The sequence below is a fragment of the Apodemus sylvaticus genome, chromosome 9, assembly GCF_947179515.1.
Source record: "Apodemus sylvaticus chromosome 9, mApoSyl1.1, whole genome shotgun sequence".
NCBI lineage: Eukaryota > Metazoa > Chordata > Mammalia > Rodentia > Muridae > Apodemus > Apodemus sylvaticus.
In genome coordinates this window covers 43,250,973-43,273,479 of record NC_067480.1, presented here as the reverse complement: position 1 = coordinate 43,273,479, position 22,507 = coordinate 43,250,973, and the positions used below count along the sequence as shown (strand labels likewise).

The 22,507-nt window shown below is 38.9% G+C and overlaps 1 protein-coding gene across 2 annotated transcripts in view; it reads left to right on the top strand.

Annotated features, from left to right (window-relative positions):
• The window catches only part of Spag16 (sperm associated antigen 16), a 979,959-nt gene that overhangs the window by 94,069 nt on the left and 863,383 nt on the right, over window positions 1–22,507 (top strand). The window contains exon 11 of one of the 2 annotated variants that reach the window (XM_052193591.1): window positions 17,813–18,064. The exons of the other annotated variant lie outside the window; for it this stretch is intronic. Within the exon in view, the coding sequence (XP_052049551.1) occupies window positions 17,813–18,064 (252 nt within the window). Of the gene's footprint in view, window positions 1–17,812; window positions 18,065–22,507 lie in introns of those variants that run through there. 2 annotated transcript variants of the gene reach the window in all.

The window sequence follows — 22,507 nt, the reverse complement described above, 5'->3', positions numbered from 1 at the left end:
TCAATGTCTGGGATCAACTCATGATCTTCTGGGCTCCTCCAAGGGCTTGGGTCACTTCTTCAGCTCTGCCCTTTGTAGCACACAACTTGTCTTCTAGGCTCCAGCTGCCTGTACTCCACTGCTGCTGCTGTTCTTGGTGGTACTGACACCTCCAAAATGCTGCTATCTTCCACTGTAATTAGGCTTCACCAATAGCCTCTCATAGACTCTCATCAGGGTGACAAGCCTCTGCTCCTATGCATGACCCCTTCAAGTCCTGGGCCATCAATTGAAACTGAGGCTGCACCTTCACCAATGGCCTTCCGTGGCCTCTCACTGTGCCAAGAGCCTCAGCTGCTCTTCATGACCCCTTCATGCCTTCAAAACCAGTACCATCTAGGTGAATCTTACACAGTACCAAGTCCAGCCACAGCACAAAACACAACTGTGGCTATCTCTGGAACATACTCTCTATGCTTTCAGAAAACACTTCCAAGAAGATTTCATATCAGTGATGCTGGTCTCTTCTTAATCAACGCTAATTTCTTAGCTCCAGCTAACCAGCATCAATAGTCCCAGTAATGCAAAGTTTTGCTTTAGTGGTTCTGGTATCTTGGTACTCACAGCTGATTCTTCAGCCCCAGCTAACCAAAACCACAGAATCTTCACAATCAAAACAAGTAAGAGCCTTTAATCTTCCCTCTGAAATTTCACAAGCCAGGCCTCCATCTTTTGCACTGTTCTTAACATTGTCTTCCAAGCTCCTACAGAACTATCTACCGAGCTCTTAATATTCTAATGGCTTTTCTAGGTCAAAGTTCCAAAGTCCTTCCACAGTCCTCCCCCAAACATAGTCAGGTTGTCACAGGAATACCCTACTATGCTGGTACCAATTTGTCTTAGTCAGGGTTTCTATTCCTGCACAAACATCATGACCAAGAAGCAAGTTGGGGAGGAAAGGGTTTATTGAGCTTACACTTCCATGTTGCAGTTCTTCACTAAAAGAAGTCAGGACTGGCTCTCCACTTCCGGATCTAGATCAGCCTGGGCGGCAACACCACATCTCCAGGTCCTGCAGGAGGCAAGAGGGGCTTCCGGGCAGCCAGCGGGAAGAAGTGTGAATGGGTGTGCTCCAGTGAATCCAGCGGGCACCAGCGGGAGCCTTCGGGTGCCTGCTTTGGGATCTGAAAGGCCTGGGCCACAGCTCTCGGTCTCCAGGAAGTGTGGGAGACCCGGTGTGCACCCAGAGGCAGTCTGGGAGCTCACAGCAGGGCTTGCTCCTGTGGCACGGAGCTTGGGTTCCAGTCCTGAGGCCTCTGGCGGGAGCACTCAGATCTCTCCGCTTCCGGATCCAGATCAGCCTGGATGGCAAACACCACATCTCGGGTTCCTGCAAGAGGCAAGAGGGGCTTCCGGGCGGCCAGCGGGGAGAAGTCAGTGTGCTCCAGGGAACCCAGCGGTCCCCAGCGGGAGCCTTCAGGTGTCTGCTTCTGGATCTGAACAGCCTGGGCAACAGCACCCTGTCTCCAGGCAGTGCAGAAGGTAAGCTGTGCACCAGAGGCCACCTGGGAAGGGGCAGCTTGCACTGGTGAGTCCAGCATTGACAAGACCAACTAACACCAGTGAGAACTAGATGGCAAAAGGCAAAAGCAGGAATGTCACTAACAGAAATCAAGGCAATATGGCAACATCTGAACCCAATTCTCCTTTACCAGCATGTCCTGCATACCCCATCACACCAGTAAAACAAGATTTGGATTTAAAATCACTGGTCATGATGCTGGTACAGGAACACATGAAGGACATACTTAAAGAAATTCAGGAGAAAATGGATCAAAAGTTAGAAGCCCTTGCAAGGGAAACACAAAAATCATTGAAAGAAATCCAGGAGAATACAAAAGCCAATAATGAGGAAACACAAAAAACACTTAAAGAAATACAGGAGAACTTTGGTCAACAGGCTGAGGTCATGAAAGAGGAAACACAAAAATCTCTTAAAGAATTATAGGAAAGCACAAACAAGCAAGTGAAGGAGCTAAGCAGAACCATCCAGGATCTAAAATCAGAAGTAGAAACAACTAAGAAAATTGAAAGGGAGACAACTTTGGCGATAGAAAGCCTTGGGAAGAAATCAGGGGACAGAGATGCAAATATCAACAACAGAATACAGGAGATAGAAGAAAGAATTTCAGATGCTGAAGATTCCATAGAAATCATGGACTCAACAGTTAAAGAAAATGCAAAATGCAAAAAGCTTGTAACCCAAAATATCCAGGAAATCCAGGACACAATGAAAAGACCAAACCTAAGGATTATAGGCATAGATGAGAGTGAAGATTTACAACTTAAAGGGCCAGCAAATATCTTCAATAAAATTATGGAAGAAAACTTCCCTAACCTAAAGAGAGAGATGCCCATGAATATACAAGAAGCCTACAGAACTCCAAACAGACTGGACCAGAACAGAAATACTTCCCGTCACATAATAATCAAAACACCAAATGTACTAAACAAAGAAAGAATATTAAAGGCAGTAAGAGAAAAAGGCCAAGTAACATATAGAGGAAGACCTATCAGAATCACAGCAGACTTTTCACCTGAGACTATGAAGGCTAGAAGGTCCTGGGCAGATCTCATGCAGACTCTAAGAGAACACAAATGCCAGCCAAAATTACTATATCCAGCAAAACTCATAATCACTGTAGATGGAGAAACTAAGATATTCCATGACAAAACCAAGTTTACCCAATATCTATCCACAAACCCAGCCCTACAAAGGATAATAGGAGGAAAACACCAATACAAGGAGGGAAACTTCACCCTGGAAAAAGCAAGATAGTAATCTTTCATCAAACCCAAAAGAAGTTAACCAATAAAATTTAAAAAATAACGTCAAAAATGACAGGAAGTCACAATCACTATTCCTTAATATCTCTTAACATCAATGGACTCAATGCCCCAATAAAAAGACATAGACTAACTGACTGGATATGTAAACAGGACCCTACATTTTGCTGCTTACAGGAAACACACCCCAGGGTCAAAGACAAACACTACCATAGTGTAAAAGGCTGGAAGACAATTTTACAAGCAAATAGTCTCAGAAAACAAGCTGGAGTAGCCATTTTAATATCAGATAAAATTAACTTTCAACCCAAAGTCATCAAAAGAGACTCTGAGGGACACTTCTTGCTGGTCAAAGGAAAAATACAGCAAGAAGAACTCTCAATCCTGAACATCTATGCTCCAAATGCAAGGGCACCCTCTTTCTTAAAAGAAACTTTATTAAAGCTCAAAGCACACATTGCACCTAACACAATAATTGTGGGTGACTTCAACACTGCACTTTCCTCAATGGACCAATCAGGAAAACAGAAACTAAACAGGGACACAGTGAAACTAATTGAAGCTTTGGACCAATTAGACTTAACAGATATATATATATATATATAGAACATTCTATCCTAAAGCAAAAGAATATACCTTTTTCTCAGCACCTCATGGTACCTTCTCCAAAATCGACTATATAATTGGTCACAAGACAGACCTCAACAAATATAAGAAGATCGAACTAATCCCATGCCTCCTATCAGATCAATATGGAGTAAAAGTGGTCTTCAATAGCAACAAAAACATCAGAAAACAGACATACACGTGGAAACTGAACAATATTCTACTCAATGATACCTTGGTCAAGGAAGAAATAAAGAAAGAAATTAAAGACTTTTTAGAACACAATGAAAATGAAGACACAACATACCCAAATCTATGGGATACAATGAAAGCAGTGACTCATAGCCCGGAGTGCCTCCAAAAAGAAAATGGAGAGAGCATACATTACCAGCTTAATGACACACCTGAAAGCCCTGGAACAAAAAGAAGCTATTTCACCCAGGAGGAGTAGAAGGCAGGAAATCATCAAACTCAGGGCCGAATTCAATCAAGTAGAAACAAAGAGAACCATACAAAGAATCAACAAAACCAGGAGCTGGTTCTTTGAGAAAATCAACAAGATAGATAAATCCTTAGCCAGACTGACCAAAGGGCACAGAGAAAGTATCCAAATTAACAAACTTAGAAATGAAAAGGGAGATATAACAACGGAAATTGAGGAAATCCAAAAAAATCATCAGATCCAACTACAAGAGCCTGTACTCAACACAACTGGAGAATCTGGAGGAAATGGACAATTTCCTTGACAGATACCAAATACTAAAATTAAATCAGGACCAAATAGATCATCTAAACAGTCCCATAATGCCTAAAGAAATAGAAGGAGTCATAGAAAGTCTTCCAACCAAAAAAAAGCACAGGACCAGATGGTTTCAGTGCAGAATTCTATCAGACCTTCAAAGAAGAGTTAACACCAATACTCTTCAAACTATTCCACAAAATAGAAACAGAAGGAACACTGCCCAATGCCTTCTAGGAAGCCACAATTACGCTGATACCAAAACAACACAAATATCCAACAAAGAAAGAGAACTTCAGACCAATTTCCCTTATTAACATCGATGCAAAAATACTCAATAAAATTCTTGCCAACCGAATCCAAGAACACATCAAAACGACCATCCACCATGATCAAGTAGGCTTTATCCCGGGAATTCAGGGTTGGTTCAATATACGGAAATCCATCAATGCAATCCACTACATAAACAAACTCAAAGAAAAAAAAAACATGGTCATTTCATTGGATGCTGAAAAAGCATTTGACAAAATTCAGCATCCTTTCATGCTTAAAGTCTTGGAAAGAACAGGAATTCAAGGCCCATACCTAAACATAGTAAAAGCAATATACAGCAAACAGGTAGCCAGCATCAAACTAAATGGAGAGAAACTTGAAGCAATCCCACTAAAATCAGGGACTAGGCAGGGTTGCCCCCTTTCTCCTTATCTTTTCAATATTGTACTTGAGGTACTAGCTTGGGCAATTCGACAACATAAGGAGGTCAAAGGGATACAAATTGGAAAGGAAGAAGTCAAACTATCATTATTTGCAGATGACATGATAGTCTACCTAAGTCACCCAAAAAACTCCACTAGAGAGCTCCTACAGCTGATAAACAACTTCAGCAAAGTGGCAGGTTACAAAATCAACTCAAGCAAATCAGTGGCCTTCCTATACTCAAAGGATAAGCAGGCTAAGAAAGAAATTAGGGAAATGACCCCCTTCACAATAGCCACAAACTGTATAAAGTATCTTGGGGTGACTCTTACCAAACATGTGAAAGATCTGGATGACAAGAACTTCAAGACTCTGAAGAAGGAAATGGAAGAAGACCTCAAAAAATGGGAAAACCTCCCATGCTCATGGATCGGTAGAATCAATATAGTTAAAATGGCCATTTTGCCAAAAGCAATATACAGATTCAATGCAATACCCATCAAAATCCCAACTCAATTCTTCACAGAGTTAGAAAGAGCAATTATCAAATTCATCTGGAATAACAAAAAACCCAAGATAGCTAAAACTATTCTCAGCAACAAAAGAAAGTCTGGGGGAATCAGTATCCCTGACCTCAAGCAATACTACAGAGCAATAATGTTAAAAACTGCATGGTATTGGTACAGTGACTGGCAGGAGGATCAATGGAACAGGATTGAAGATCCAGAAATGAACCCACACACCTATGGCCACTTGATCCTTGACAAAGAGGCTGAAAACATCCAATGGAAAAAAGACAGCCTTTTCAACAAATGGTGCTGGTTCAACTGGAGGTCAGCATGCAGAAGAATGCGAATTGATCCATCCTTGTCTCCTTGTACTAAGCTCAAATCCAAATGGATCAAGGACCTCTACATAAAGCCAGACACTCTGAAGGTAATAGAAAAGGAACTGGGGAAAACCCTTGAGGACATCGGTACAGGGAGAAAGTTTCTGAACAGAACACCAATAGCGTATGCTCTAAGAGTAAGAATTGACAAATAGGACCTCATAAAATTACAAAGTTTCTGTAAGGCAAAGGACACCATCAAGAGGACAAATCGGCAACCAACAAATTGGGAAAAGATCTTCACCAATCCTACATCAGATAGAGAGCTAATATCCAATATATATGAAGAATTCAAGAAGTTAGACTCCAGAAAACCAAACAACCCTATTAAAAAATGGGGTACAGAGTTAAACAAAGAATTCTCACCTGAAGTACTTCGGATGGCGGAGAACCATCTTAAAAAAATGCTCAACTTTATTAGTCATTAGGGAAATGCAAATCAAAACAACTCTGAGATTTCACCTTACACCAGTCAGAATGGCTAAGATTAAAAATTCAGGAGACAGCAGGTGTTGGAGAGGGTGTGGAGAAAGAGGAACACTCCTCCACTGCTGGTGGGGCTGACAATTTGGTACAACCACTGTGGAAATCAGTCTGGCGGTTCCTCTGAAAACTGGGCACCTCACTTCCAGAAGATCCTGCTATACCACTCCTGGGCATATACCCAGAGGATTCCCCACCATGTAATAAGGATACATGCTCTACTATGTTCATAGCAGCCCTATTTATAATTGCCAGATGCTGGAAAGAACCCAGGTATCCCTCAACAGAAGAGTGGATGCAAAAGATTTGGTATATCTACACAATGGAGTACAGCCATTAGAAACAATGAATTCATGAAATTCTTAGGCAAATGGATGGAGCTAGAGAACATCATACTAAGTGAGGTAACCCAATCTCAAAAGGTGAATCATGGTATACACTCACTAATGAGTGGATATTAACCTAGAAACCTGGAATACCCAAAACATAATCCACACATCAAATGAGGTACAAGAAGAAAAGAGGAGTGGCCCCTTGTTCTGGAAAGACTCAGTGAAGCAGTATTCGGCAAAACCAGAACGGGGAAGTGGGAAGGGGGTGGGTGAGAGGACAGGGGAGAGAAGGGGGCTTACGGGAGTGGGGGGGGCTAGAAAAGGGGAAATCATTTGAAATGTAAATAAAAAATATATTGAATGAAAAAAATAGAATTCAGGACTGGAACTCAAGCATGTCAGGAAGCAGGAGCTGATGCAGAGGCCATGAAGAGATGTTTCTTACTGGCTTGCTTCCCCTGGCTTGCTCAGCCTGCTCTCTTATAGACCACAAGAGCACCAGCCCAAAGGTGGTACCACCCACAAGGGGCCCTCCCCACTTGATCACTAATTGAGAAAATGCCCCACAACTGGATCTCATGGAGGCACTTCCTCAACTGAAACTCCTTTCTCTGTGATAACTCCAGCCTGTGTCAAGTTGACACATGAAACTAGCCAGTACAAGGCCCAAACCTAAACAAAGTAAAAGCAAAATATAGCAAACCAGTAGCCAACATCAAACTAAATGGAGAGAAACTTGAAGAAATCCCACTAAAATCAGGGACTTAACAAGTCTGCCCTCTCTTTTGCCCCATCTATTCAGTATAGTACTTGAAGTTCTAGATAGAGCAATTAGACAACAAAAGGAGGTCAAAGGGATACAAATTGGAAAGGAAGAAGTCAAATTATCAATATTTGCAGATGATATGATAGTATACTTAAGTGACCCAAAAAACTCCACCAGTGAACTCCTACAGGTGATAAACAAATTCAACAAAGGCAAAGTGGCTGAATATAAAATTAATACAAACAAATCAGTAGCTTTCCTCTACTCAATGGATAAACAGGCCACGAAAGAAATTAGGGAAACTGCACCCATCACAAAGTCACAAACATTATAAAGTATCTTGGTGTGACAAGTGAAAGATCTATAAGACAAGAACTTCAAATCTCTGAAGAAAGAAATCGAAGAAAACCTCAGAAGATTGAAAGATCTTCAATGCTCATGTATTGGCAGGATTAATATAGTAAAAATGGCCATCTTGCCAAAAACAAGCTACAGATTCAATGCAATCCCCATCAAAATTCCAACTCAATTTTTCATAGGGTTAGAGCAATTTGAAAGTTCATTTGGAATAACAAAAAGCCCAGGATAGTGAAAACTATTCTCAACAATGAACGAACTTTGGGCAAAATCACCATCCCTGACCTTAAGCTGTACTACAGAGCAATAGTGATAAAAACTGCATGGTATTGGTACAGTGGCAGGCAGGTAGCTTAATGGAACAGAATTGAAGACCCAGAAATGAACCCACAAATTTATGGTCACTTGATCTTTGACAAAGGAGCTAAAACCATCCAGTGGAAAAATGACAGCATTTTCAGCAAATGGTGCTGGTTCAACTGGAAGTCAACATGTAGAGGAATGCAAATTGATCCATATTCCTTTTTCCCTTTTATGTCTTTCTTTACACCCCCTTTTTGTAAAATTAGATTTTTTTATTTACATTTCAAATGTTATCATCCTTCCTGGTTTCCCCTCATAAAACCCTTTCCCCCTCCCCCTGCTCACCAACCCACACACTCCCTCTTCCCTGTCCTGGCCTTTCCCTACACTGGGACATTGAGCCTTCACAGGGCCAAGGGTCTCACCTCCCACTGATGTCCAACAAGGCCATCCTCTGCTACATATGTGGCTGGAGCCATGGATCCCTCCATTTCTACTCTTTGGTTGGTGGTTTAGTCCCTATGAGTTCTGTGAATACTGGTTGGTTCATATTGTTGTTCCTCCTATGGGCCTGCAAAACCCTTCAGCTCCTTTGTTCCTTTTTCTATAGCTCCCCCATTGGGGACCCTATGCTCAGTCCAATGGTTGGCTGAGAGCATCCACCTCTATATTATTCAGGCACTAGCAGTTCCTCTCAGGAGACAGCTATATCAGGCTCCTGTCAGCAAGTACTTCTTGACATCCACAATAGTGTCTGTGTTTGGTAACTGTATGTGGGATGGATCCCTAGGTGGTGCAGTCTCTGGATGGCCTTTCCTTCAGTCTCTGCTCTACACTTTGTCTCTGTATCTCCTCCCATGGGTATTTTGTTCCTCATTTTAAGAAGGACCTAAGTATCCACACTTAGTGAGATAACCCAATCACAAAAGAAAACACATGGTATGCACTCACTGATAAGTGTATATTAGTCTAAAAGTTCATAACACCCAAGATACAATTCACAGACTACAAAAAGCTCAAGAAGAAGGAAATTGATCCATTCTTATCCTCCTGTACAAAGCTCAAGTCCAATGGATCAAGGACCTCCACATCAAACCAGAAACATTGAATCTAATAGAAGAGAAATTGGGGAAAAGTTTGGAACACATAGACCTAGGAGAAAAGTTCCTGAAGAGAACAACAATGGCTTATGCTCTAAGATAAAGAATTGACAAATGGGACTTCATAAAATTGCAAAGCTTCTGTAAGGCAAAGACACTGTCAATAGGACAAAACAGAAACCAACATACTGGGAAAAGATCTTTACTAGTCCTACATATGATAGAGGGCTACTATCCAATAAATACAAAGAACTCAAGAAGTCAGACTCCAGAGGACCAAATAACCCTATTAGAAATGGGAAATAGAGGACATTTGCACCAGGGAGCCAAGCAAGTCCACAGCCTTCTGTGCCCATCCTACCAGGAGAGGGTGAAATCCCAGGAGCACTTTCACTTCTGAGCGTGGAGGTAAGATCTCCACCTTCTCTCTGGAGTGGAACAGCTAGGAGAACACAGGGCATACGATCAGTGGAGCAGCTAGGACAGAGGTCTTCAGGTTGCCATTTGTACCAGGGAGCCAGGCAGCTCCACAGCCTTCTGTCTACAGACCCTGCTAGAAGAGAGTTAGTCTCCCAGGAGTTTGGACACAGGCTTATAGGCCCACAGGAAGGACAAGTTCCAGCCAGAAACAGCAAGACCAACTAGCACCATAGATAACCAGATGGCGAAAGATAAGCACAAGAACCCTACCAACTGAAACCAAGGCTACTTGGCAATATCAGAACCCAGTTCTCCCACCACAGCAAGTTCTTGATACTCTAACACACTAGAAAAACAAGAGTTGAATTTAAAACCTTCCCTCATGATGCTGATAGAGGACATTAAGAAGGACTTAAATAACTCCCTTAAAGAAATACAGGATAACATGGGTCAACAAGTAAAATCCCTTAATGAGGAAACACAAAAATCCCTTGAAGAAATACAGGAGAACATGGGCTAACACACAGAATCCCTTAAAAAGGAAACACAAAAGTCCCTTAAGAAATTATAGGAAAACACAAACAATCAAGTGAAGGAAGTGGACAGAACCATTCAGGTTGTAAAAGTGGAAGTAGAAACTATAATAAAGAAATCACAAAGTGAGACATCTCTGGAGATAGAAAACCTTGGAAAGAATTCAGGAGTCATAGATGCAAGCATCAACAATAGAATACAAGAGATAGAAGAAAGAATCTCAGGTGCTGAAGATGCCATAGAAAACATTGACTTAACAGCCAAAGAAAATGCAAAATGCATAAAGCTTGTAACCCAAAAGCATCCAGGAAATCCAGGACACAATGAGAAGACCAAACCTAAGGATTATAGGTATAGAAGAGAGCAAAGATTTACAACTTAAAGGACCAGTAAATATCTTCATCAAAATTATAGTAGAAAACTCCCCTAACCTAAAGAAAGAGATGCCCATAAACATACAAGAAGCCTACAGAACTCCAAACAAACTGGACCAGACCAGAAAGTCCTCCCCAACAAAATAATCAAAACACCAAATGCACTAAACAAAGAAAGAATATTAAAAGCAGTAAGGGAAAAAGGGCAAGTAACTTATAAAGGCAACCCTACCAGAATTACACCAGACTTTTCACCAGAGATGATGAAAGCTAGAAGATCCTGGGAAGATCTCATACAGACCCTAAGAGAACACAATGCCAACCCAGACTACTATACCCAGCAAAACTCTCACTCACCATAGATAGAGAAACCAAGATAATCCATGATACAACCAAATTTACACAATATCTTTCCACAAATCCAGCATCCGACAAAGGACAACAGATGGTAAACTTGAAGGACTGAGAAACACCTAAAGAAATATTCAGCATCCTTAGCCATCAGGGAAATGTAAATCAAAACACCCCTGAGATTCTACCTCACACAAGTCAGAATGGCTAAGTTAAAAAACTCAGGAGAAAACAGGTGCTGGCGTGGATGTGGAGAAAGAGGAACACTCCTCCACTGCTGGTGGGGTTGCAAGTTGGTACTACCACTGTGGAAATCAGTCTAGTGGTTCCTCTGAAAATTGGACATAATACTACCTAAGGACCCAGCTATACCACTCCTAGGCATATACCAAGAAGATGCTTTAACATGTAATAAGGACACATGCTTTACTATGTTTATAGCAGCCTTATTCATAATAGGTAGAAGCTGGAAAAAACCCAGGTGTCCTTTAATAGAGGAATGGATACAGAAAATGTGGTACATTTACACAATGGAATACTACTCAGCTATTAAAAACAACTTCATGAAATTCACAAGCAAATAGATGGAACTTGAAAATACCATCCTGAATGAGGTACCTCAGTCAGAAAAGAACCAACATGTTTTGTACTCACTGATAAGTGGATATTAGCCCACCAGTTTGGAATACCCAAACTTTATTTCACAGACCATATGAAGACTAAGAAGAAATAAGACTAAAATGTGGTTGCTTCAGTACTTTTTAGAAGGGTGAACAAAATACTCACAGTAGGATTTATGGAGACAAGTGTGAAGCAGAGCCTGAAGGAAAAGCCATCCAGAGAATGCCTCACCCGGGGTTCCATCCCATGTACACTCCCAAACCCGGACACTATTGTTGATGCTGGGAAGTGCTTGCTGATGGAAACCTGATATGGCTGTCCCCTGAGAAGCTTTGCCAGGGCCTGACAGAGGCCAAAGCTTGCAGCCAACCATTGGACTGAGCTCAGGATTCCCTGATGGAGTAGTTGGAGAAGGGACTGACGGAGCTCAGGGGATTGGCAGCCCCATGGAGGGAGCAACAGTGTCAGCAGGCTACTCCCTTCTGGGGACTGGACCACCAACCAAAAAATACACATGGAGCAACCCATGGCACTGGCCACGTATATAGCAGAGGATGGCTTTTTTGGATATCAGTGGGAGGAGAGGCTCTTGGGCCTGAGAGTGTTCAATGCCCCAATGTAGGGGAAATGCCAGTGAGGGAGACCTGGAGTGGGTGGGTGGGTGGGGAAGAACCCTCAGAGAGGCAGGGTGAGGGGAGATGGGATAAGGGGATTTCCAAAGCAGAAAATATTTGAAATGTAAATAAAGTATCCAATCCAAATAAAAATAAATAAAAAAAATTTTAAAAAAGAAGAAAAAAGAAAAAAAGAATATTTTAGGATATAAGAATATATTATACATATATATTTATAATCATTCTATGGTATATAATCATGTGACTTAACTGTTAAATTTGTATTTTTGAAATGTGTACAAATCTAAGTTTTCCTTTCTATGTAAGAGAAGTTTACATTTAATTATATATTTTTTATATTCATCCATATTGATTTGTTTTACCTTATTTTTCCAGTATTATATTTTAGTGTTTGAATGTACCAGCATATACTTGTACATTCTTATGCTCATGTGTGTTTGTATTTCTGTAATTTTGGAGCTCATATCTCAACAGATAATTTTATAGGTTTCCCAGGCATAGACTTGGAAAAGTCACATTTCTAAGTGACTTTCCTAGAAACAGCTCCTAATCTTGGATTTGCACATTAGTGCACTCTCCTGCCAGCTGTGGGCTGTGCCTGTTACTCCTAAATAACAACCGCCTAAATAATGCCACCATCAGACCTTCCTTCTCTGAAGACCTTGCCTTCTGCTTTTTTGTTGTATCTACAAACTGGTAGTCATAAATGTCACAGATACACACACACACACACACACACACACACACATGAACATATAAAATTTCATATATATATAACATATAGAATTTCATATATGTATATGTGTGTATAACTTTGTGACTTTATTGTTATTATATATGAATATACATTTTATTAAATGTTCATTACAATTATAAAAAGAAAGTGTGATCATTCTCAGGTTTAAACTTAACTATTTATTTTGAATTATAAATGTATAATCCTGGATCATGTAAAATCCACAAAAATGAGCTTGCCATGGGGAAATGTTCAGGACTCATGTCACTGTGGAAATATCAGCTACTAGCATGGGAGTTCAAAACTGTAGTCTCAGCACTTTGGATCCTGAAATAGGAGGATCAAGAAAGATCATGGGTACCTTGGTTTACACAACAAAATCCTTTCAAAAAGCCAAAATAATTAAATAAATGAGTAAAAATAAAATAAAAAAGATAGTATGAGAAAAATCCTCAATAGCAACTATAAAGTACATTATTTCTTTTAAGATACAAATTCATGAAAATTATGGATTTACACATTAAGTATACTAAAAGCATGTTAATAAACAATTATATTATGCACTTGAATGCAATGTAAATAGATGAAACATGTATAAAAATAGATCCTGTGTAACTGTATGTGCTCTCTTTCAACTTGTCTTTTCATGTTGTTTTGTTTCTTCTACTTTTCCCTGATAAACATGGCTGTAATTCAATTCACATTTATTTCCCTGTTTTATGATTCATAATATTCAGACAGACCCCAAACCATAACCTAATGACTAAGACTATCATAAATATTATTTTGAACATCTCAGTGGACACCACAGAAGAAATTTTATAGGAAACAAACCTAAGTGTGGAATTAGGATAAGCATTTAAACAGACAGCATTATTCCTTCAGATGTTTGGAGATATTTTAAAACTTCTGTGTAGAACTGTTTCTCTTGTACACCTCTTCCAACACTTAATATTGCCAGGGTTCTTTATTTTTGTCACACTAATGAGTAAAATATTTTACATCATTAGGAATTAACTCTATTTTTGTGATTATTTCATGCAACATGTATTTTTCTACTAAAGGCATTTTATATGCTAGCTATTGTGGAATAACATTTTGTAAATTTTTGCTCAATTTTATTCTGAAATGTTGATCTTTGAAACAAAATAATTTCTCTGAGATTCCTCTAAGCTGTTATATGGTTCATTAATTTGTTAATATTTATTGTTGAGTAGTTATCAATTTGTTTTTAAAAACCTCACAAATAAAACTGTTTCAACCTCATACGTTCTTTTTGGAGCATGTAAATTACTAATGCAATTTCTTTAATAATCCTATGGTTTTATCAGGTTTGTTTCTATTTAGATGAGATCAGGCTGTCTGTGTCATCTGAAGAATTATTCTGCTTCTTCTAAGTTATCTTGGAGTCATAAAGTCATTAATATTTCTCCCTGCCCTTGTAGTGATGGCCGGACCCACTGTGGCTTCCTCTGCTCCATTCTAGCTGCCTTTGATTCACTCTCCTCTTCACTGCTGTTCATTTCCTTACAGGGATGTGTATCAGTTTTGCTGATTCTTTTTAAAGAACTAGTATTTTGAGTCATTAAACATAAATGGTTCTTTGCTGTTTTAATGTCAGTATTTTCTGCTTTTGTCTTTATGAGTTTATTTTGATGTTTCTGAGGTAAGAAGTCATATTATTGATTGTGCTATTTTATGGTCTATAGGACAAGAAACAATGTGTTATTCGTTTTGTCATCATTGCTTAGGTTAATCTCATATTTTAGTGTATAGTATTTGTGCTTTCTTTCAGTTATATATCTTTTTCTTGCAATTTCTTTTGGATTTTCTTTTTTTTTGTCTCATAGATTATTGTAACAACATTCTGTTTCAATCTCTACATTTAGAGATTTTACTTTCCCTATCTGTTTTAATTTTTTTTCAAAAAATAAATTGTATTTGTTTCCATTTCCCAACTCATTCAAGATCCTCTTCACAAATGTTCTTTCTCCCTGTCTGTTTTTTTTAAATATCCCAGAACAATTGAAAATCAAAACAAAGGAAAAATAAGACAAAAGTTCATCCTCACAAGATAAAAAACAAAACAAAACAAAAACAACAACCGCAAAAATCTGTCCACAGAAAATCTATGGAGTTCATTTGCCTTGGCCAAATTGTCTTGAACATGGCCTTATTCTGGAATATAGTTGATATACCCAGCGATATTCTATGAACAGCAGGTATCAGTTGCATATAGCTAATTGATTAAGAGCAGGACCTGTGTCCACTTCCCTATTGTAGTGCTGGGGCCCTCTTCTGGGTTAATCCTATGCAGGTTTTATACACGCTGCCATAGTCTCTGTGAGTTCAGATGTACATTGGTCCTGTTGTGTCTGGGAGACACTGTTTCCTTGCACTCTTCAATAACCTCTGAGTCTTACAATTGAGATAAGCTGCTCTCCAACTAAGAGCCTCACTCTTACTGACTTTCATGGTGCTGAAGGGTATTTTGCCAGCTGTAGGAGGAGAAAGGTAGTCAATAGCATCCAGCTACCAACCCTGCCACCTACAAGTGACCTGGTAAAATAGTGGCAAAAGTGTAATGGAGGCAACCAAACATTCTGATTGGATTTAATGTCCATTTCATGAGATGGAACTCATTACTGGCATTGCTATTGTGTTCCAAAATCTGAGACTAGGTAGTTCTTGGGCTTGGGGAAAACCTACTACAATTATTCTGCTAAGGGAATATAGCAATAAATGACTTCTGATTTCATAATGCTTTATCATTAGACCAATGCTTGACTCAAGTGTTCTCAGAGATGCTTCCTCATAAAATAGATGATAACTAACAATGAAACTCATATCTGGAAATTGTGGAGAAAGTGGAAGGTTTTGGATCACGCAGTCCTTCAACAAACACCTCTTCTGAATTTTCAGTGATTAATGTGGAAGAGGTGACAGGAAGATTTTTCATATTTTCTTATGATCTTGTTTTGAGGCTTTAGCAGGTGATGGAAGCTACTCATATACCTATGATTTCTCTGAGGAATAGGCCATGCTCAACTGACTGCAGTTTCAGGTGGGATGCTCATGGAGTGGTGAGGGAAGAAGGGATAATCACAACCAAATTAGCTAAATCAACCCTCACAGTCAGTCAGCTGACAACTATCATGCCAGATTACCTCACATACATAGTGATTTTCCGTGTGATTTCTAGCTTGATTATCTTAGGATCTAAGTGCTATTTTGATTATCTTAGGATCTAAGTGCTATTTTGTCAGGACTGAATAGCCTTCTTTGCTCTCTATAGGTAGAAATGTTAAAATGTGCTGCCATCTGTGGTATTTCTTCTGTGCTGTTATTCCTTATCAGCTTGCCATTCTATTTATTTCTTTTGGTCCCATAGTGTTGTCCTTACTATTATTTCTAGAGTTTGCATTTCTACTTTGAACGGAATAGGAGAAGAACCTCCTACCCATTTCTTTTTTTCTTTTTTAAAGATCTATCTATCTATCTATCTATCTATCTATCTATCTATCTCTATTTATTTATTTATTTATTTATTTATTTATTTATTTATTTAATGTGAGTACACTGTAGCTGTCTTCAGACACTCCAGAAGAGGGCATCAGATCTCATGTGAGCCATCATGTAGTTGCTAGGATTTAAACTCATGACCTCCTAGCACTCTTAACCGCTGAGCCATCTTCTCTCCAGCCCCCCCCCTTGCACCCATTTCTGTAGGCAACATATCTTATAAAACAATTATATGGTTTTCTATATTTAATTATCCCAGGACTGATATTTTAACATAGAATGTAATAGAAATGCAACTTTATCTTTATATGTACATCACAATTTGTTTGGTGGTGCTTCCCCCGCCCCCAGTGACTTCTAGTACATCTTTGTCATTTAGCTGTTATCAAAATGTGTTGCTACTTCGTTTTTGTAACAAATATCTGAGAAAAATGGTTTAAAAGAAAGAAAATTATGTTGGCTTAGAGTTCCTGGTCAGCAGGTCCACTGACTCTGTTCTGTTGAGAGGGAGAGCATCATGGCAGGAACATACAGTAGAGGACAGCTGCTTACCTCATCGCGCTGGAGAGCTGAAAACGACAGAGAGGCACAGGAAAGACTTAGTTCTCAAGGACATACTCACAGGGCCCTGCTTCCTCTGACTATAGCCACCTCTGACATTTCATGCCATCCCTGAAAACATCATTAAACTATGATATGTCAGTAGATAAATGAATGGCTACATCAAATTCTTTAGATCCAATCAGTTCTCCCCATCCCACTGATGCCAGATAAGGTAATCTTCTGCTACATATGTAGCTGGAGCCATAGATCCCTCCACGTATACTCTTTGTTTGGTGGTTTAGTCCTTGGGAGATTTGGGGACTAAAGTCTTGGATAGCAAGACTTCAAAAGCAAACATTTTATTAGAGTACCTTATATATAAATCAGAGTAACATGTTTACATATTTTTCTTTCTGGATATTCCATTGGTAACTTTTTTTTTGTCCTGTTCCAATAACAAACTTTGTGTTTATTATAGTAATCATATTACATAAATTATATTTGGGTATTATAAAATGATATGCTATATTATAGTATTATATTGCTATTTTATAATATATAATTCTGTATATTTAATGTTTTGTTGTGTCTCAGAACTTTTCAGTCTTATTTTTCTTCATTATTGTTGTATCTGTTTTTATACATTTCTTTTACTAGGTGTAACTTAAAAATGTTTGTCAAATTCATTAATATTTTTCTTGTGACTTTTATAGAAAGTGTATCTTTATAAGGAGCTTCTCCATCTCTCTATGGCTGCATCTCTCAATACTTAAATACCTGTGTTTAATTGCTGACCAGGCACTCTAAAGCCAAAGTACAATTAATTTTATTTCAATATCTTGGATTAACCTTTAAAACATTTTCTCCATGCAGATCTTATACTTGTTTGAGTGAAAAGTCATTCTACATATTTTTATTCTTTTACTGTTATAAATGATTTTTTAGATATAAATTATTTGTTCCTTTCTTGACTTTGAAGCCATCTTCAACAGCATCCAAGAGGGTCCAACCGAGTCCAACAGAGTCTCATATGGTCACTCCAAGATCATCATCGCTCTACCCAACTCCATCCTTCCATCAGCAGGAGTGGAGAGGAAACTCTCCAACTTGGAATAAGATCACACCTCAACAGGGCTCCATTAGAAAAAGACAGCAAAGCATAGGGGCACTCAGAATAAGGCCACCGAGGACCTCTTGTCTCTGTCAGCATGAGTCAAATGGAAGATTCTGAGCAATGCATGTTTCTGTCTTTCCCTCCCTTCATCATGTCTTTTATCAACACCCATACTCTTCTTCCTTGTTCTTTTTGGACTCCTGAATGAACCCAAGATCTCCAGATTTCAGAATGTTAATCTCACCACTTTGCCTTTTCTGATCCAATCTTTCTTTAACTTCTGAAACTACTTGTACTTAGTAGCCTCAAGGTCATTTTTCATGTTCTGCTGCTATGTTCCCCCATTTCTCTACCATTAGAAATCTAGAAGCTTCTAGTAATAGTTGTGAAGCTAGTGGAGTTTTGGCAGTGTTTAGCAGTCGGTTCTTTAAAAAGGAGGCTGGGAAGGAGTATTAGAATTACAGCATAGCTGTTTAAGGTACAGTCTAACTTCACTGAACTGAGTTGGAGACTGGTACAGTCAGGCTCTTGAGCCAGCTCCACCATACTGTGTCTTGGATCACCATGAAGGATGTCGGTTTTCTCTATATGCACTCAGTGCACTGGGCCTCAGCGGTAAGTTCTGTTCTCTCCCTTTTGCTACTTCCAGGCCTGTTCCTTATGGCTTTCTTGAACATTCTCTTTCTTGAATCTCATTTTGATCACATTATCTCACTCACAATTTTTTCTAGTTATTTTTTTAGAAATGGAAAATGATGAATCCTTGAGACATTACCATTTTCTTTAGTTTTTCTGCCATGCCCTTCCTGATTAAAATGTTCTCATGGATGATTGTTCCAACACTCTGGACTTTGTACATTTTGACACTTGTCCCCAGGGACCTCACTTCACCCTTCTCAGCCACTCATTCTCACAGCCATTTCTTAGACCTTGCTGCTGTTGACAAATGACTCTTATTATCATTTACTGTGTGTGCCTTACCTTCTGAACCCTGCACATAGATCAGCATTCCACATTTTATATGCCTTTGTCACTTCATATATGGGAGAACTTTGAGTATTACCAACAAATTCATGACTGTAATTTACCAACAAATTCATGACTGTAATGACCCCAGGACATTCCTTCTCTGTGTTCTGGTTTTAAGTACTCAACAGTCCACTTGACAGCTGACCAGATAGATACTGATTTCCTGACAGAGTTGCCTTTCTTTACCTTTTCCAATTTGTTAATAGAAATGCCACCCTTCCTGGTCCTTAGGCCAGACCTTAGGCAGTTATCCTTGAGGTCCCGAAGTATCTTTGTCTGTCTGTCCTCATATTTGATATGAAAAGAAATTATCTTGTTATACTTCTGAAAATTACCTTTCATCTGTTTGTGACACAGCACTGTCTGCCTTCCTGCCTCCTCCCCCATCTCCAGTCCGCACACTTGCTGTGTGAATGTGTCCTTCATCTGTAACTAAGATTATTGTAGAAACCTCCAATCTAGGCTCTGCTCTTGTCTTTATTGTCCTGGGAATGCAGTAGCCAGAGCCATCATTTTAAAAGGTATCAGCCCTTAACATTTCTTCCCTGAAGTGTTTTCTGCGGCCTCCTAGCTTATTCTTAGTCACAGGGAATCCCAGACACAATGAGCTCCAAGGCTCTGTGTGTTTCACCCTTCACCTTCCTTCTCCTTTCTCCTGCTACATATTGCACCCACAATCTAGCCTTCCATGACCTTCTAGAACACTGCCCTGTGGCCCTGGCATCTGGAGCTCCCACTGTGTGGGTTGTTCCATCACTCGTGGCCCAGGCCACACTGCAGTGCTCTTGCTTATTCCTTGACATTTCTCGGGGGCCTCTTTCCTACTCTCCATTTCCCTTAGGTGCTCTCATATGTTTCTACATGAGACACTGTGCTGATCAACTTGTTCATCATGATTTTTGTCACTGAAATATCAACTCCATGAGAGTAGGATCATGTAGGTGTAAAAAAAAAATGTGTTCTGAGAAAGTTATGTAAAACATGTTCGCCTAGCATGGATTAATCTGAAATAATTGTCTTTTCTTACATGTAGTTTGTAGGTGTGGTGGGATCTCCCTAGTTAGTAATGATATCAACTGTGAATAATGATGATTGTGATTTTCCCCACTCAAAACTGAAGAATTGCTTTTATGGTTGCATACTGCTTATAATCTCCAGGAGGTCATTATGGATGTGCTCAAAGCAGGCATTGATGCACTGTTCATGTAAAGAAAATGATTCTGGCACTGGAACACAAAGAATGGTATTTTCTGGTTTGGGTAGCTAAAATTTATTATTTTTGTATTTCATCATAAATGTTAAAATTTGAAATAATATATTAGTGTCAAATTGTAAATCATGTTTAAGTGTTAAGATTTTATTTTATCATGAGTATTGTATCTTCTGGTTGTGAGTTGATTTTTCCCATTAATTTTTTAGTGTGTAAAAGCCATTGTAGATTTTCAAAATAAACATTCTTTTTTTGTTTTCATTTCTAGAGTAAAGCTAACATCTCTTGTGTGTCGTTTTGTTCACGGAGGGCTGGAGCTCACCATTATTCTTATTATATACTTCCTTGCCATTAGGAAGGTCTTTTTATATTGTGAGATTAGTCTTGAGCTTCCTAAAGTTAATGTCCTTTGGAAATTTTGAATTAACTAAAATATACATTTTACCTTTATATATCCTTTAGAAGAGTTTTAATACTATAAAGACTTGTGGGGGGGGTGGTGGTGAGCAGGGGGAGGAGGAATGGGATAGGGTATTTTCTGAAGGGTAATGTGGAAAGGGGATATCATTTGAAATGTAAATAAAACAAAAATACTCTTAAGTATAAAAAATAAAAATACTCTTAAGTATACAATAGACATTTCTGTAAATGTCTATTGTATCATTGGATCATTGGAAACGTTCTGTGCTTAGAAGATTTTACACTGTGACTTCTGTTTCCTTTCTAATATAGAACTATGGAGGTTATTTTTTTCTTGGGCAAACCCTAGTAAGTTATAAAGCAACAAATTTACATTTAGACATGTTGTCTACTCTTTAAATTTACCATTACATTTTCCTTCCTGTCCAGCATCCCACGGGCCTGTTGTTCCAGTGTGTCCTTGTTGTGAGCTCTTAACCCCCATCCCTTTCAGGAAGTCTTCAGCCTAGTTGCACTCTCATCCAACTTTCTTGGTATTTTCTTCACTGGTACTTCTGTGGCCTGCCATCATGACTTTGTGCCTCCACTGTTTAATGTTTATTACACTGTTCTTTACAGTCTTTGAGTTTATTCTTTTTCTTATGGTCAATATTTTACAGGCCACCCATAGCTAATGAACATCTGGGCCTCTATTATGAGTGTTTTATATTATCAAGTCCCTCCAAAATAGTTTACATTTTCCATACAATATATTTATTTATATTCTTTTCTACCTCCTAAATTCACAGGTAGCATTTTATTAGATATTTTCTTTATTTACATTTCAGATGTTATCCCCCTTTCTCGTTTCCTCTCTGAAAACACCCTACCCCATCCTCCCTCTCCCTGCACACCAACCCACCCACTCCCATTTCCCTTTCCTTACATTTCCCTACACTAGGGTATCAAGCCTTCTGAGGACCAAGGGCCTCGCCTCCCTTTGATGTCCAACAAGGCCATCTTTTGCTGCGTATGCATCTGGAGCCATGTGTCCCTCCACGTGTGGTTTGTATTTAGTCCCTGGGAGCTCTGGGGGTCTGGCTGATTCATATTGTTCCTTTTATGGTGCTGCAAACCCCTTCAGCTCCTTGGGTCCTTTCTCAAGCTCCTCCACTGGGGACCCTGTGCTCATTTCAATGGTTGGCATTTTCCCCATACTCTAGTCCATAACCTTTTTCTCCCTTCCCTTCATTGACAGCTCCCTCTCTTCCCCAGATTGTTTTGCATCTGCATTCATGACACCTATATATGTAAAATTTTATCTATAACATCTGGACATACAAATGTGAGAAAATATGCAGTATTTATCTAAGATTGATGTAATGTATTCAGCATTATTATCTCCAGATGTATTCACTTTTTTATGAGTTTGTATCTGGCCAGCATGGAGTACATAGTAAAAAAAACAAGTTAACTTGAGTGCACTAATGAGACATTGATTTGTTTTTTAAAAAGTAAAGAAAAGAAAACAATAATAATAAAAGCCAAACAAAACAAAAAATAAAGTGAATAAAGAGATCTTTGGTATCAATTTTTCCATAAGTCTGAACTATCATCTGATTAACAAAAAAATGAAATCTTGTTACAAATGTGATAAAGTTCCATTTTTCTTATATTATGAATTAAAAATGTAATAGAGTTCTCTTCAAAATGAGTAATGAGTACAAAATACCCTATTTGATTTAGACTGTTTGAAATGTTAAATGAAAGCTTAAATTTCAAATTTGTTCATTTTCATGTATTTCATGTGTCATATTAGAGGACTAAGTTACTACTGCTAGTGACATAACTTGACTAAGACACTGGCAATGACTTCTGATGTATGCAAAATTCTTTAAAGCATTGAAAACATGTTTCATGGA